This window comes from Paramormyrops kingsleyae, chromosome 13 (assembly GCF_048594095.1).
Source record: "Paramormyrops kingsleyae isolate MSU_618 chromosome 13, PKINGS_0.4, whole genome shotgun sequence".
NCBI classification, from domain to species: Eukaryota; Metazoa; Chordata; class Actinopteri; order Osteoglossiformes; family Mormyridae; genus Paramormyrops; species Paramormyrops kingsleyae.
In genome coordinates this window covers 17,592,014-17,608,712 of record NC_132809.1, presented here as the reverse complement: position 1 = coordinate 17,608,712, position 16,699 = coordinate 17,592,014, and the positions used below count along the sequence as shown (strand labels likewise).

The 16,699-nt window shown below is 47.7% G+C and overlaps 1 protein-coding gene across 1 annotated transcript; it reads right to left on the bottom strand.

The window, feature by feature from the left end:
• Nucleotides 1-2,782: 2,782 nt before the first annotated feature.
• LOC111846658 (myocardial zonula adherens protein-like) lies at nt 2,783-15,620 on the bottom strand. The gene is made up of 14 exons (XM_023817079.2): nt 15,483-15,620; nt 13,221-13,371; nt 11,351-11,434; nt 9,617-9,703; nt 8,659-8,823; nt 7,013-7,105; nt 6,814-6,855; nt 6,353-6,505; nt 5,572-5,697; nt 5,079-5,207; nt 4,846-4,940; nt 4,445-4,550; nt 3,671-3,754; nt 2,783-3,069 (listed from the first exon to the last, which is right to left on the bottom strand). The coding sequence occupies exons 2-14, from the start codon at nt 13,290-13,292 to the stop codon at nt 2,872-2,874; spliced, it is 1,434 nt and encodes a 477-aa protein (XP_023672847.1). The 5' UTR covers nt 13,293-13,371; nt 15,483-15,620; the 3' UTR covers nt 2,783-2,871.
• Between the last annotated feature and the right edge of the window lie 1,079 nt (nt 15,621-16,699).

Here is a 16,699-nt window from a genome sequence, read left to right as displayed (position 1 = left end):
CCCTTACCCAGAAGGCAGAGTTAACCGCCCTTTTCACAATCTCTTATCTCTGCCGACTCCATGCCAATGCGCACAGCGGCCCAGAGGAGAAACCGAATCGAAATCCGCTCCAGATGCGCAAATTGCCGCGGCTGAATTCATCTGAGGTCATGGCTGCAGGAGCAGGAGTGTTCGGTGCAATTTACAAAATTTCCACAAAAACTTTTGGAAATCTGAGTCGGTAATGATTAACTTAATTTCGAACTTTAACAGTATGTCATGATAAGATTAATAAAACATTTCGCAGAATATATCTAAATTTAATTTTGCAGTATATAGCTATCTTGTCCTGACGGACAATGCATAACAATATCTGTGCAATACGCTGCTGCTCCGAGCATAAATAATTGGTAGCGTTGAATCCCAAATGGTGTATTTCATGGTGTCAACTCGACCCCCCTTCATTCAATGCACTGGCTTAATGTTAATTATTTTTGCATTTCTGGAGAAGTACAAAACAGTATTTAGAAAACGCTATCTGTTCCCAAACCCCCTTTTCGTGGCCAGTATTCCACCGGGCCGTTTTTGTTTAAGCATTTTAAAATGACCCCTGGGGGGGTTACAGATGGGTTGGTTAATTTCCAAAAATAAATTCTGTATTTTCAGTTTCAAGTCGTGAAATCGCTCCGGTCCGGCCCCGACCGTTTCACCAGTCAGTGCATTTTTGTACGGCGGAAACGGAATGGCTGGGAGCCCCCCAGGGCAGAGAACCGGGCTCACGGTTCCTCGCACTCAGATGGACGGGTAGGCGGGGGCTTGGCTCTCACCTTTCACAGAACTCTTCATGTTCTGTGCGCCTGCAGGGATCCAGCAGTCTTCTTTGATTTTAATTCCTTTCTCATATTTAAGTATCTGCAGTTTCTTTCTGAGCGCTTCAGAAAGTACCGAACCTTCAATTAACTAGGAAACAAACTGCTGGCCCCGGTGCTTTAGTCACCTTTTATGAGACATTTTAAGATCTTCACACATAACTAACATTACCACGTTTCCACATTTTTAACAGTAACTGATATTGGCAAACGTGCCCTGGTTGGCCACTGCGGCCATCCACGGCACTGCGCACCTCTCGGGGCTGTGGCGCTTTTCCACTGGCATACAGGAACCAGGCTGTACCCCGAAGAGAGACCGCATGGTTGCGGTGCGATTCCAGCTCGCTCCGCTTTTTTCAGTATAGAGCGTTAATAACCGCTAGCACTTCTGTTGTTATATTGGCATCAGATGCCAGCAGAATTAGCATTCGCTTGCCTAAATTTGCATTACGAATCCTTTCCATTTAGATGTTTCGTAGTACTTCAATAAGTAGGAGGTTGGAATTTTTCAGGTTTGGAGCTATCGGGAATACATCAGTACACCATTATATGCCATACAAATATTAAGGAGTAATATATAAAATATGCCCCTTTTCCGTTCATGTAATCCGTGCGCATCAGCGCAGATCACCGGTATCTCTTTGTATTCAGACAAATCAGGTGATGGTGACATAACCAGTTTTCTTTTTTGGCGCACTTCCACTGCCATGACCGCGAACTGACGGTTTTCCAACGTAAATTATGTGAGTCGTACCCGAGCAGGGGGTAAAGAACAATTTCTGCTATGCAGGGCCATGTCAGTGCCGGCACGGCTTGCATAATTTACAATGGAAAACCGTCAGTTCCCAGTACGGTTCTGTCAGTTCCTGGTGACAGTGGCAGGCTTGCCAACTTTGGTCAGCTGGCTGGTGCGAGAAGTCCGCACACGTTTACATGTATGTAAGAGTCGAATTGCCTTCTAAATTGTATGCCAGGTTTGCAAACTACCCCAATGCTTCTGACACAGCTAATTTTAGGTTTATAATGGAATAACCCTGCAGCGGAAAAGCACCATAAATTGCCCATATTGGGTATGCGCCTTATGATGCAGAGGAACCCCCTGGATGAGATCCTGGTATAGGTTGTACTGGATCAGTGGATGGAAGGATACTGAAGCTATATGTTCTTTGCAAGTTTAGTTCAACATATTACAGTAATAAAATCACATTTTACTCTCAGCACTGAAATCAGGTAATGAGGAACATGAGCTTTATTTTGATACTTATTACATACTGTTGGCACAATATTGCACATTTTTTTGAGCTTTCTTAATTAAAATCATTGAAAAATCTCAGTCCAGTTGCATATATATTTCTGGAGGAAGGTGAAAACAGAATATAACTTAAAGACTATGAAGGCACATATAATTTACCACCCCCCCCCCCCCCCCACACGAAGTCCAGGCTCTAGGGAGGGTGGGATTTAAACACCCAGTGCTGGAGGTGTGAAGCAGAAGTGCCCCCCATTAAACCCTGTTAAAGCAAATAACAGGGAGCCAAATAAAATACACTTATACAATTTCTACAGACCAAGTGTAAATCAATCAAAATCTACCCATCGGAGCACATTACCAATAAAGTTAAATATAAAATTCTGTATAGGCATTCAACAATACATAAAATTTGTGTGTGTGTGTGTGTATGTACAGTATGTGTGTATATATATATATATATATATATATATATATATATACACCAAATATACGCAAAATAAAATACATCTGGTCTTAAAACAAACAACACAAAAGTGTAGCACCAAACCTTATTTATGAGGAAAATCAGTTTGATTGCTCAGAACCACATGAGGACAGTGAAAAATAACTGGTGTGACAAACCCCCCCCCCCCCCCCCCCCCTCCCACCAGACACACGAAGAGGGACACAAACAAACAGTGTGTGCACAAATAAAAAAAAATCTTTTTAAGAGCAGTGTCGGCACATTCCGGTGATCTTCACAGTAAGAAATTGTACATTTTAGTCTTAATGTTATTCATATTCTTTATTGATCTTAATCGCAGCTGTGATTTCCATCAGCCTCATGTAAGGCGTGTATATTTTCGATGGAGCAGACCTTGGATGTGGGGAGAGAGGATTAGATTGGTCTGCATGTGAAACTGTGGCTTGATTTTGTCTCTCAGATTCCAGCGAGGTGTAATATTTCAGTTTGTCTTCTAACTCGTTATTCTGTGGAGGGAAAAAGACGAAACTGGACTGTCAGAAAATGCGATGACATTTGGCACTGGAATAAACTGCTGGTGGTCTGATGCTCAGCAAATGTGAATGGTCAGTGTTAACTACCTGGGGACCACTGGTGATGTACACTTTGACGCATAGCTCAAAATGCTTTAGTAGTGGAAATGTAATGAGTGGTACTATGTCACTTAAGCCTGGAATACATCAAACTGATTTTCGGCCATTGAAAGCCGTCGGGTTATCAGTGAGAGTCGGTGACCGTCGTGCGGCTGTGTGTGACACGGTTGTTCACTGATTGATCATGTTGAATCACCAGGAAAGCCAGTTGGTGAAACTGAGCTCTCTCATTGGGTTGTATGTCGCCTGTCATGTCTAGTTGTGCCGGTGTGTTCCAGTACAAATTTTCACAACCGACGGGAGGGACAGAAGGTGACGGGAACCAATCATTCATTGCCTTTGGTTGGCACTTGTGTTTTGCTGTCTACTTGGTACCCAGCTTTAGGTTCCTCAAAGGTGCGCTGTGCTGCAGTGCGATATATCCACTGCACGCACCTGGCCTTTAGATTGGTAAATGTCCCCCAAAAGGCCTTACCTCACACTCCACAATGGCAATTCGGTCCAGCAGCTCTGTAATATATTGCTCCTTCTGTTCCACCTTGGCTTTCAGAGCCTCAATCTAAAAATTCAGACATGACACAGCAAAACTCAGCAAGGAGCAGGGCTGTAGAAGATGGCTGACATGGGACTGAGGGTTTTAGATCACAGAAGAAATGCCATTATGTCAGTCCTGACAAGTACTTAACATTTATCTCTTCAGAAAATCCTCATCTGATCAAAGTAACCTGTCATACCTAAAGCTGTGTGGCCAGCAGCGATAGACTTCATATTTCAGATGTTACTACAGTCTCGTAGTCTTGTATGTTTGTTATCACTGGACTTGTTCCTGGATTGGCTGATAGTGAACAGAGATGGACTGATTCTGCACACTGACTCTGGGTTTCATAAAATCATAACTGGAAAAGTACCATGATGCCCAGCCAGCTGAGTGTGTATGGGCGGGGGGGGGGGGGGGGGGGCAGGGGGTTACAGGCAGTGTTAGGGAACACAGCCAATAGGGAGAAAAACCTGCACACCAGTTTCTGATCACCAGAGGTAGATAGTTCAGGTCCAGAAAGTAAAAATCCAGACCATGATTTGGTTTCAACCAACCGGGTGAGTATTCTTGACTGTGACACTCTGTACTGAGCTAATTGGTTGAAACAAAGTCTTGGTCTTGATTTTTACTTTCTCAACCTGAACTATCCATCTCTGCTGATCACCACTGGCCCATGTTTGTTTGGGTTGCACATGGACTTATGTTCCTCACCTGCTGAATCAGGCTCTTCACCTTCTTCTGCTGACTGAACACCATGTCATTCAAGTGCTTGATCCTCTCCTTCAGCCCAGCTGCCTCCTCTTCCAGCTGTCGGGACCTGCAAGGTAGCCAATCAGTGGACAGCATTGCTGCTCACCATCCGGGGTCTGCAGGAGGTTATTACAGTCAGCCTCAGATAGTCGGCACATTAAGGCGTCACACTGGAGAGTAAAAGTCCTATTTCCTGTGCCGTGAGAAAGATTTTTGCCTCTGATTGCTTCAGCCAAACACCCAGCCATGTAAATGGGTTAAAATGTAAAACTATATGTAGTGAAAGTCGTTTTGGATGAAGAGATTGAAATGATATCAAGTGAAACGAAGCCTTGAAATGAGGTGGAGTCTCCGGCCGTTACCTCCTGGCGGTCGCTGTGTCCGCATGCTGCACCTGCTGCAGCCGTTGAAGCCGTTCCTCACATTCCCGCAGCTTCCCCTCCAGCTGCGTCCTCTCCTGGATGGACAACGGGCGAGACGGCAAGAATCCTTTGCGATTACAGCCTCCCGACATTGCACCCAACAGTCTGGCCAACGCTTCCTTGTGGCACGACACTGAGATCCCATGGAGCGGCGCGGCTCCCCGCTGCCTCACCTGGCCCATGCAGCCCAAGAGCCGCTCCACTTCATGGACCCTCCTGTCCTTCTCCGCTATCTCAGCCTCTGCCAACCTGGCCTTCCTCTCCGCTTCCTCGGCCCGTCTAAGGCACTCATCCAAGTGCATCTGGGAACAAGAGAAAACCAACAATGTCAAACTACAGCTGACAAATGAAGTAGGCCTTCCTCCATGCTGGATCTGACCTCCTGACTACCATTAAACCTTTTGTAATTGCAAACGCCACAAGTCACCACTAGATGGCGCTGACTGAACTCTACATGCTGAGCATGCCACATACCTTACAACAAAAACAATAATTCAATACTGGTTTCCAATTTGACACTTGAACCTGTACCTGTTTCGTCCAGGTCATTCACCAGAGAAGCCTTTTTTTTTTTGGTCATACATGTACTTTTTGATATGTCACAAATTCCACCTGTCACCTCCCAACGGTTGACGTGACCCGGAGACACCAGCCAGGCCGATATACCTTGAGAGTTGTGATCTCCTCCCTGTACTTTGCTTCCTGCTCCTGGAGCTGAACCTCATACTGGCTCTGCAGTCTCTGGGTCAAGTCGCGGAGAGCTTGGGAGTTCGCGTCCTGTGTGGATTCCACCTAGCGACAGTGAAACAGTGGCAAAGCGTGTAAGAAGTGAACACGTGTGGCTTTTGGTCTGCCATGCTGGAAGAAAGCACAGAAGAAGGGCGGATACACATGAAAGCGACTGAATATAATCTCTATAAATGGCAGCCTTGGGGGGCTGTAATCAAGCTTAAATACATCAGTACCAGGGAAGTCAAGTCTTATCTAAACAACAAAAGCATTTGAGTTCATACAAACACATAAAACTTTATTTAAAGCATCGATAATTTAGACTTGTACAACATTCTGAATGCTGTTTCATATATGGTTGAGTATAAGAAAGTGGAAGATAGATGCAAAACAGACATTAAATCGGTGGAGGGAAAAAGACGAAACTGATGGCTTGATGGTGCCACTCAAAGTGTAGGTTCTGTTAAAAGGCGAGGAATAGTTTCCTCTACGTATTAGTGGTTCCACCCTGTTTTATTTATAGATTTACAAGTGGATTAATTGCATAACTTTCATTATTCCTAAATTACATGTGAACTCCCTGTTGCCCTGCAGCACTGACTGGCTCACACCCTTCTGGGGCTTCTCTGTTTTATTTTGACATGCTTTCCGAGCAGCTTCCTGTCACATGACCGCCCAGCGGCTGGCATCTGCCTGCCCCCAGAGACCTGAGCAATACCTGCAGCCTGAGTGTGTGGTTCTCAGTCTGGGCTGCACTCAGCTTCCTGTCCATCTCCTGCAGCCTCTCCTCCGCCTGCTCCCAGGAGCTGCGCAGGACCCCCATCTCGCTGCGCGTCTCTGTGCAGCCGACGCATCTATCCGGCAGAGGATTCTGCATTGCGTGAGTCATGTAGAGGTTAGTCAGACAGCCAGACACCCTGTGAAGCAGCCACCTTCAAAGCATGACAGTGCTGATAATGCTGAAGCTTAAGTACATCAACAGGCCATCCTGCTGAATGCATAGCGGTTCAGGTGTCACTACTACAGTCTTACTGGGCTTCTGGGGCAGCGAGCCTGAAGCAGCGGCACAGTTTCTTGGCATTTCAATGTTGGCATCAAAATCTACTTCTAGGTCAATGTTTACAGATAGGAGATGCTCATCAGGTCAAAGCAATCGATCACCGAGTTCTTCACCCTTACATCTGCCTCTTGGTTCCTCCTCTTGCCACTGGAAATCTGTGACTGTGGATGTGGGCAGACAGAGGTGAAGAAGTTACATTCCTCAGAAAATACCTTTCAGCTCATACATTCTTCTGAGGGTGCGACCCCTCCCCCTGGTTTTTTGGAAGCTTATCGTGACACAAACATCTACGGCCACCTGCTGCTCGTTTCGACTCACCCGCATTTCCTGCGATAGTTTCTGCATCGTCTGCTGCGTTCCGCTAAACTGCCCAGACATCCTCTCCCTCACCTTCTCCAGGGACTCCCGCACCTGTGCAGTGTTGGCAATGAAACATGTAAATGCTTGATATTATAGGACTATATTTTGGTCTGAACAGAACTTTCTCTATCAGGAATTAAACCCTGCATCCATATATTGACAAACATTTCCTTCTCCATGTTCTTCCTGAACCTCCTGACGGCTGATTGGTCAGCCCCCAGCACAGGCACATCCTGATTCAACGTTTCTCTGGGTCAACAAGGGAGTGGCTTGTGTTTCACTTCTTTAACCAATCACAGCCTTCATTGTGTGACATCACCGCAATAATTAAAAGCAGTGTTGCAAGGTTAGATTTTGTAAAATACCTGTTTTATTGTGTATGCTTTTTGTTAAGGGACATGTCATAGATACAAAACAAAGGAATATGCCTACCTGTGACGGCTGTATGAAGCAATGTAAGGGTGTGTTTTTATTTAATGATAGATCTAAAAATAATAATTATATACACATATTTACTTATACACAGTACTGTGCAAAAGTCTTAGAAAACAGTGTAAATGATCTTCATGTTGATGTAAAACTATGATATTACATCAGTCAAAGTGTGTTGACATTAACAATTTCAAACTTCTCCTAAAACCACCCCAGCATTTGCAGCAACGACCCAATATACCCAGAAAGTTTTTGATTTGACCACTAACACACCACATAATCAATACCTCATAGACTTCATAAGCAAATAAAATTTATGAACTATTTGAGCTGGATGTGAAATATAACAAATACATGGAATGGCTGAGGTGCCCCTGAGGAGAGGTTTGGGAAACAAAGCGGAGATCATCTAGCCGTCCACCATCAGAAACCTTTTGGAGAACACAGGAAATCGCTGTTAGTGTTTATTGATTTACTTATAAGACCCCACTGAGGTACCCTGAGCAAGGTACCGCCCCCAAGCACTGCTCCCCGGGTGCTGAATTAGCTGCCCCCTGCTATGTCACAAAAAGTCACATATGGGTTAAATGCAGAGGACACATTTCGTTGTTGTGCACTGTGTGCTGTGGTGTGTCAACAATGACCAATAATCACAAATAAATAAATAAAATAAATAAAAATAATAATTTGTATACGTTCTATTATTAAATGGTGTTTTTCATTTGGAGAAAATACACCCTTACTACCCAAATAAATAACTCAAACACTTGCCTAAAAAAAGACTTTTGCACAGTACCGTGTTTGTGTGTGTGTGTGTGTGTGTGTGTGTGTGTGTGTAAAAAACACTGATGACAATAACAACAAGCTGAAAGACCACGGTAAAGGGCCCGAGCAGGACTCAAACCAGTGACTTTCCGATCATGAGCACAGAGGCTTGGCATGTTGGGTCGCACACCAGCCAGGCCAAACGGCTGGGAGCCTTGAGTTTGAAGATGAAAAAAAAATGAACCAATGAAAGTGATATCATACAATGAAGACTGCGATTGGTTAAAGAAGTGCAACACAAGCCCCTCCCTTGCTGACCTAGGGACACCTTGAATTTGGAAAAAACCCGGATGTTCCCCAGCACAGCGTGGTGAAGCCCCCCCCCCCCCCCCCCCCAACAGGCTCACCTCCCGGATGTAGCTCGCCTCGCTTCTCAATTGATCGACTGGCCATTCGCAGGCCTTCACTTCCTGCCTGCTATCAGCTCCAGTCCTCTGTACCACCGCGTAGATCTTGGGCCTGTCCGGTGGGGGAGAGAGATGCTCTGCACCATTGGCTACACTGGGCTGACTCTGGGGGACAGAGGGTCACCTGAGTCAGGCCTCAGTCACACAGGCAGGAATCTATACAGCCGTGTGTCTGAAATTAGCAGCTAGCACTAAATGCCAATGGCTGTGTACAGATTCAGGGGCTGCGTCCTTCTAAGGCTGCATTAGAAGACCTGATGCATCATGCTGTGCGACAAGACTGTCCCATTCCGAAGGCCCCTTCAAATGCAGCCTAGAAATGCATCCTTCTTTTTGCCAAGTCACGACGGATCATGCAGTGGGCGTGTCCCAGCTAGACGATAGGAGCAATGCTTAGTGACTCAAGGGTGAGGGGGAGAACACACTGGTCACCGTTTGACCTTCAAAAACCTTCGAAGGATGCAGCCCCTGAATTCAGGCAAAGCTAAAATCCTGAATCTGTGATGCATCCAGTCCTGCGAGATCTTTCTGTCACATGCCCTCCTGCCAGTGCTGTTGCCTTGACGTTTATCCTCCACTGCTCGTTTTCGTTCTGCCGATTCAGGTGTGTCACATGAACTGTTTCTGAACTGTTGCTATCTTGCCCCCTGCCCTCGCCCCTGCCCCTCCCACCCCCCCGCTCTCCTGTGTAAATACTTGATCACAGAAATACAGCTTTTGTTCTTTTACTGCTTGAGCCCTGAAGACCACACAACATTTATCTCCTTCTGCAGCGCAATTAGAATTTTTGCACAGCCAAGAACATCAAGATCAAGCGCCCCCATCCTGAACACAGAGGGTGACGGTTCTGAGTGTGGTTCTACGCAGGCAGTATGGAACTCCGAGGCATGTTCCCCACCTTCAGAGGGAGCTCCGCGCCTACGGGCCTCTCTCGCCGTGCATAGCCACTCCTCCTCCTCTTGTAGAGGCTGCTCTCTGTCGCCCCCTGCAGAGGCACACATGCACATGAACACGCTTAGAGCTCATTGTGTGTGTGTGGGGGGGGGGGGGATGGGCTAGTGCTCTCAAAGACAGAAAGGTGTTTGATCTCGGAGATCAAACACAGCATTCCCCTTCCTTTGTGTGTATGGTCTGGCCGGCAGAGTGGTCAGAGTGATACACCTGAGGTCAGAATTTCCAAAAAACGCCCCCACGTTTAACAGAAGGTCAACATAGCAGCGTGCAACAGGAGTAGCGAAGGTGTGTCATGAGACACTCCGGTGTGTGTGGCAGCCTGCATTATTAATGAGCCCAGCCGGTGGTTCCATCAGCGTCACGCTGCTGTCGTGGTGCGTTCCCGCGCGTCGACCGCCCACGATCGTCGCCTTTGGAAGCGCCGTGCCCCTCCTCAGCGCCGGTCCTGCTCTCCATGGCCATTCGCTCTCGTGCCTGAAGACGACGGCTTAGCCCTGTCTGCAGAGCACGTATCCTCCGACGGGTGAGATGCAGAAGGCATGTTCACATTCCTGAATTAGGTAAGCTGCAGATTTCCTCCGTCACCGCATTCCGGCCGGCGCCATGCGGCCGTACACAAGTATGCCCTTCCGGCGGGTACAACGCGCCCGCAGATACAGTCACTGTCAGGAGAGGATCTGTCATGTTCATCACATGACCACCTTGCATGCCCCCTCCTTCTCTCCTCATCCCATTCACCTCCCCCTACACTGTCCGGGGTGCAGCGCCCACACACTGCAGCTAAAAGGCGCCCCCCCCCCCCCCCTCTGTTAGAAGCTTCTCCAAAAAGGGCTTGATGCATGACTCTCCGCTTTTACCGACTGCCAGTTTAATTTTTTCTCTCCCTCTGGGAAAAACCTAGCAAAGTGCTTTGTGAAAAATGGCTCGTAAAAGCGCGCTGCGCTAAACCTGACCGCTAAAGGCCCGATGAACACCGAGGATACCTTCGCTGGGGGCTCGCGACAGTGTCCCTGATCACAGCACACCCCCCAGATTTACTGAGACATATTCCAGACCACAACAGTAGCCTTGGATACAGGACGTCTGCTTACGATGAGATGTTACACGTACAGGGACATGGTACTAGACAGAGCTAACACACTAAACCCACGATGACATCCCTATGGCAGCGCTTATGGCCTCCTACTGGTTTGCTACACCTCCCAGTACAACACCACCCTGTTTAAAGACACTGATAATGATGTACTCTAAGCCTGTGATGTCAAACGGGAGGGTAAATGGGGTAAATATTTTCAGGCCAAAGTGTCGCATTCTGTCTTTCTTGACCAGCTGGTTGGGTTATTCTGTTAACTAATCATCCATCTTGCACACAGTAAAGACGTACCTGTATATACACAGTAATGTTATGTTGCTTAACGGGCACATGACCTCTGTGCCGAGTGCCTTTGGAATGCTGCCGGAAATAAGGCAAACACTTGGAAAAACATTGTCAGCCGAAACTGCGGGAGAGGAGATCAGATATAGATACAAAGACAGGCACGGAGACAGATGCTGGCCGGTAGCGTGTCATGTGTGTGTGTGTGTGTGTGTGTGCGTGAGAGATGGTGAGAGAAGGTGAGAGACGGTGTCGTCCGAGCATGCGGAGAATGGCTGTGTTCTCACGTGCCCCCAGACTCACAGGATCGCCGGCAGCTCGGCGTTCCTCCTCCGGTCCGTGGGCTTCGCTGGGATGGAGGGTGAGCCGCAGCCGGCGGATGGTCCTCTGGACACAGACAGAGAGACAGGCAGACTCAGGCAAAGCTTTGCAACACGGTACCCAGTGTCAGGCCCACTTCTCCTGGGCCAAGAGCATTTTCATGGGGGGACACAATGGACCCCTGGATTCCAGAATCGGTTTAGTGTGTGAACAGGATGGCATGTCATCGAGGGGAAGCCTGCCAACCAAAGATTTCGATATACTAAAAATAATCTTTACCGACAGAACTACCTAGGGCACATGATATCTTGCTAGCCCCCACTTTCTCAGGCTGGGGGACGAGGCAGTTAGAAAATCTGACAATGAGCAGCTTTTTTCGTAGGCCACAGATGATGGGGCCACACCAGTGATGACGTGCAGTGAGAGAGAACACTGCTCCCAGTGCAACAATCAACTTCACCCTTATTTACACTGGATTTTCCCCATTGAACCCATTTGGCAAAAAGGCCTTAACACCTGGGACTCCTGGTTTAAATACTTACACACTCACAGCTGAAATTGTGAAAGCAATGTGCCCCATTGCACGAAAACATTCCTGAAATAGCTAACACCCCATGTTAAACTTCACATCCCACCCCAAGAGTCCTTTCAGAGGAAGTTAGGCAACTGTGTTTCATTATTTCTAAGATGCCAAGACATTTGTCCTCGCTGTCAAGCCTCATTGTTTCCTGAATCTAATGCGCACACGTGAAGTGAATTTACACAAACCCTGAAATTACACTTGCAGAATGAGAAGTATGTTTGATTACAAGGCGTTGACCAGAGCTGTGGCAGATATCATACTACTAGCTTGGTCTTTCAAAAACTGAATATCAAAGCCATCTTACTAAAAAGCCATAATAAGTACAACTGAAGAATCTTCTTCATCTAATCTTGTCATTAAATATACCTTTAAATATTTGTATAAGAAAACAAATGCCTATTGCTGCAGGCCAAGACTTACTCAAGTTATTAGAAAGGAAAAAAGAATTGTGTTTTGAATGGCTGGTTATTTACTGAAAACCTATCTCAGTAAATATGAATAGTCTCAGTAATACCCTCCAAGGTTTTTTATGGATGAGAACATGCAGATTCTGTAGGCTGGGGACTCATCTCATGGCATCGCCTCCAGCTGGCTCCTGCCCAGACGTTTTTGGATCTCAACACTCTCACTCCCCCTCGCTCACTCCCCCTGCCCCACACACGCAAACCAAGCAGAGGAGCTTCTTCTCATCTATAACTTTCAGTGATAAATTCCAATGAACAATTTGTCTGCTTTAAATTCTAAATCGCAGAGTTGTCTGCTAATGCAGTGCGTAGCTCCCGGTTTTAGAAGCAATGATTCGGTACGTCGAGTGTCACAAATGCAAAGGGGTCTACATTAGAGTGCAGGGACACGACACAGGCCTGCCAGGACCGAGGAGGTGAGTCTGCACCTTAAAATAGCAGGTCAGCCAGGCGGCTCAAAGAAGAACTGGCACATCAATGAAAAAGACATGAAGGTCCTATCGGAGTGAGGCCATCGGAGAGCACCTCTGAAAGCAAGCAAGCGCGCTTCAACTGAGAGCCCAGCGGTATGGAAGCAGATGTACGAGTAGCAGTGAGGTGGACAGGCTGGGAAAGACCAGTCAGGAGCCACAAAATGTGAAACTGGGAAGGGGGACAGTAGGGAGGCAGGCCGAAGGAAGCAGTGAGTCAACACTGCAACTTGGATGCAAGAGAGACGGCGAGTCAGAGATGAGGGTGCGGGAGAGTGTGGGGGAGTGCAGGACAGTGCCTGGGGGGCCGCTCCATCCACGCCCCTCGCTCTTACCTCATTTGGTTGCTCCGGGGCTTCTGCCGCGGTGGAGGTGACAGTGCTCACTTGGGAGTTGTAGCGTAGCATGTCGTCCCCGGGACGCGTCGCTGTCCTGCTTGCTCACAGGTCCTGAGAGGAGAGCTGCCCTCACCCTGTCCCAGGCACCCTGGGTGGGGGAATAGGCAGGGAGGGAGAGATAGGGAGAGGGACAGGCAGAACTTTCCACGCTAATGGCTAAGCGGCAGAACTCCCCCCCCACCCGATAACCCTCTGGCACCCCACAGCTGCGAGTCCTAGTCCAAGTCCGAGTCTGAGTCCCAGCTCCGTAGTGCTGCCGAGCGCAACCTCTGCCGCAGGTGGCCACACCCGGCCAAAGGGGACGTCCGTCGCCGAGCAACCACAACGCATTACCGGGCGGGGCCGCCTCGCCAGACAGGTCGGGCTGCATTTTGGCTGTCAGCACGCAAGTATCCAGCACTCAGAGGACCCAAGGGTACAGGCGTGCTGGGCTCTCTAGGTGGCCCAGGTAGCCGGGGGGAATGATCTGTCAAGTGAAAGGTTCTGCTGCACCTTCACCTGCATCTGCATCTGCCTCCAATCCTCTGGCAGAACGTCAGGCATACAGATGTGCCGCGGTGACATAGCCAGTGCTTTCTGCCTGTCACCAAGTAAACCAAAGGCGACCTTATGGCATCTTATGAGCTGTCAAGAATGCATGTCTTAATAAGGCTTGTCAGCCCCCCTCCTACAAATAGCCAAAGGGGGCCAGGCTATTAGTGGACATGGTGGGAATGCGTGAGCTGGCTAATGAGCTAGTCAGACTGCCCTGTTTGGTGCAGGCTCACTGTGCCGGTCGGCGGGGGCAGTCTGGACCGGAGGCAGCTGTGAATGAGAAGCGTGTCAGACAGGGCGAGTGAGAGAATTCCTGGCGTGACACGGTCACTCCTACGACAAGATTCCTCAGCAGTGGCTGTGGAACATGGAGATAATGCTGAAAGGACAGAGAGAAGCTCAGCCCAAGGTGACAGCAAACTATCAGGGGTACACAGACTGACATGCACATTTTCCAGATTGTTCTGAGGTCCAACAAACGACCACCATGAGACCATCAAAAAATGAGATTCTAACATCAACCTGCTGCTTTTGATAGGATGGAATGTTATTGAACTGCATATAATCATCCTCACCTGTCAATCTTAGCAGAACTCCCAGGCTGAACAAAAGCCAGAACCGAGCGACACGGAACATGAGCCCGAAGGGGCCATTTATCATTAACCGCTATCAAAACACAAACCCCTGTTACCAGAGAACATCAAGACGCAAATGCACAACGGCGAGAGGGACCGTAGATCACATGACCGCCGGGCGTTCATGCTTTACCACTACAGGCCACAGAAAGGTGGGAAGACGGAAAGTTAGTCTGTTATTAGGACAGTAGGAACCACTGTGTCACTACACGTGCATACAAATGATACAGTACGAATAATAAACCGACTATCACCTCAAAAACTGCTCAATGTTAGACTAAAGCAGAGCTTATGAGCAGGTCATGGAACATTGATACAGTATCTGTATATCATTTGGTTGACTTTTAACATATTTATACGTCTACACTGAAATTACAGAAGGTCCAACAAACGACCACCATAAATTTTTTATCCAAAGTTATGCACAATTGAGAAGGCAGGGTCAGCCAGTCCCAGGAGTAATTAGAGTTAAGAGATTTGCCCACCTGGTTCATTACTCTGTCTGTTACTGGATTTGACCTGGCAACCTCTAGAACACGGACCCACCCTACTAACCCACTGAGCCACACACCACCCATACAAAGTACTTTTACAGACATTTTACTATGGCTAAAAGGAATCTGTCGTTATCAGTCAGCCCATGCCTTGATTTCCCGGGCAGTCTAATGTGAGAGAAGGTGCTCAGCCTCCTTGCGGCAGCACCGAGACACACCCCAGCTATACAAACAGCCTGCGGTGATAATGAATCCAGCGGCGGACGCACGCCGGCCGAACTCCGCAAACAGCGGCGTGGCGGCTCGCGTCTGCTTTGGAAACAACAACGTCAGTCTGTTTACAAACACAGTCACGGCTCCGCTATGCCGCCCTGCGCTTCAATGGGGGGCGGGACGGGGCGGGGGCGCTGCGTGCCTTTCCGTCCTTAGACCTACAAGGGGCACCTGCCTACTAAAAGGCCTAAAAAGTCTTTCCTACACATTCATAGCTTAACAAGACTCTTTAAGAAAAAATCCTGATAATCAGAAATACATACATTAGTTATGCGCTACCACCACCTGATGGTAAAATGCAGTAGAGTCGCCTTATCTGCCTGCCGCTTTCCTGAATCACAGCCTTAGTGTAGAACCAGCATCTCAAACCAGAATATCTGTGGCAGCAGGGGCGGAGTCAAAGGGGTGGCAACAGAGCCCTTGCCACACCCAGTGCCACCCCGCTGGAAATGGTAACATTAAAATATACCAATGAGGAAATCGGGCAAAGATTTGAGCGGAAAACTGTAATTTCCGAGCGCCCATGAAGGCATCCCGGCGCAGCAGTACCCTGTGCGTGCTGCTTCCTGACATGTCATTGGCTAAAAAGCTCTGGCAGTGGCACGCGTTCCTACATGATCCAAAACACACCCGCGGTATTGATAACAGCAGGAGTTAAGCAGGTATTTATAACATATTACACTGTATTACCTTCCTAATGAGAGGTGGTCACACACTTGCAGTACATAAAAAATAGCAGCATGAAAGCGTCGCTCACTGTCTGCTCCATGTCTCGTTTAAATTAGCCACGAGCCCTGCTCGTGCTGATATAGATCGTCTTTTAGACAGCGTCTTTGAACGTACGTATGTTTTAGTGCACATGCTGAATTATAGTGTTGTTTTATTATTTTAGCAAAGCTAACCCTTGCTTGAAGTCTGTGTGGTAAGTGTATATGTGGAGAATCAGTCATTAGTTTTCTACTGCATGTAAGCAGACTATGCATGTCATATTAAAAGCTTTGAATCAACTTCACTATACTGTAATGTGAGGGTTTAACATACTGTGAAAAAGAGCCCGTCCGCGTCCACCACGCAAGCCTCTTTAGGCGGAACTGGAACCTTCTATAATTTATGGTTATTTTGGCAGATTATCGCTAGAGGGCAGCAGAATACCAAGAGTCAGAGTTCAGTGAAATACAGTGTAATTGAATATGGCATACAATATTTATGAAAGACCCCAAAATATCAAAGGCAAACAAATTATAGAACAATAGCTACATTGTACAATGCTTTGGCCGACCTGCCTATTTCTGCTGCTCGAGCTGGCGTGTTTGCGGCACACATGGGAAATGCGGGATACAAAGCTTTCCCTCTGAAGTGCCCCGAGTGCCGTGTGCAAATCGAGTTTGCACGCTCCATTTTCAGCGACACACAACTGCACCATTCCGATGAGTAACAAGGCGTATATAGGCGCCTTTGTTTTTGTATCATGCCGTTTCTC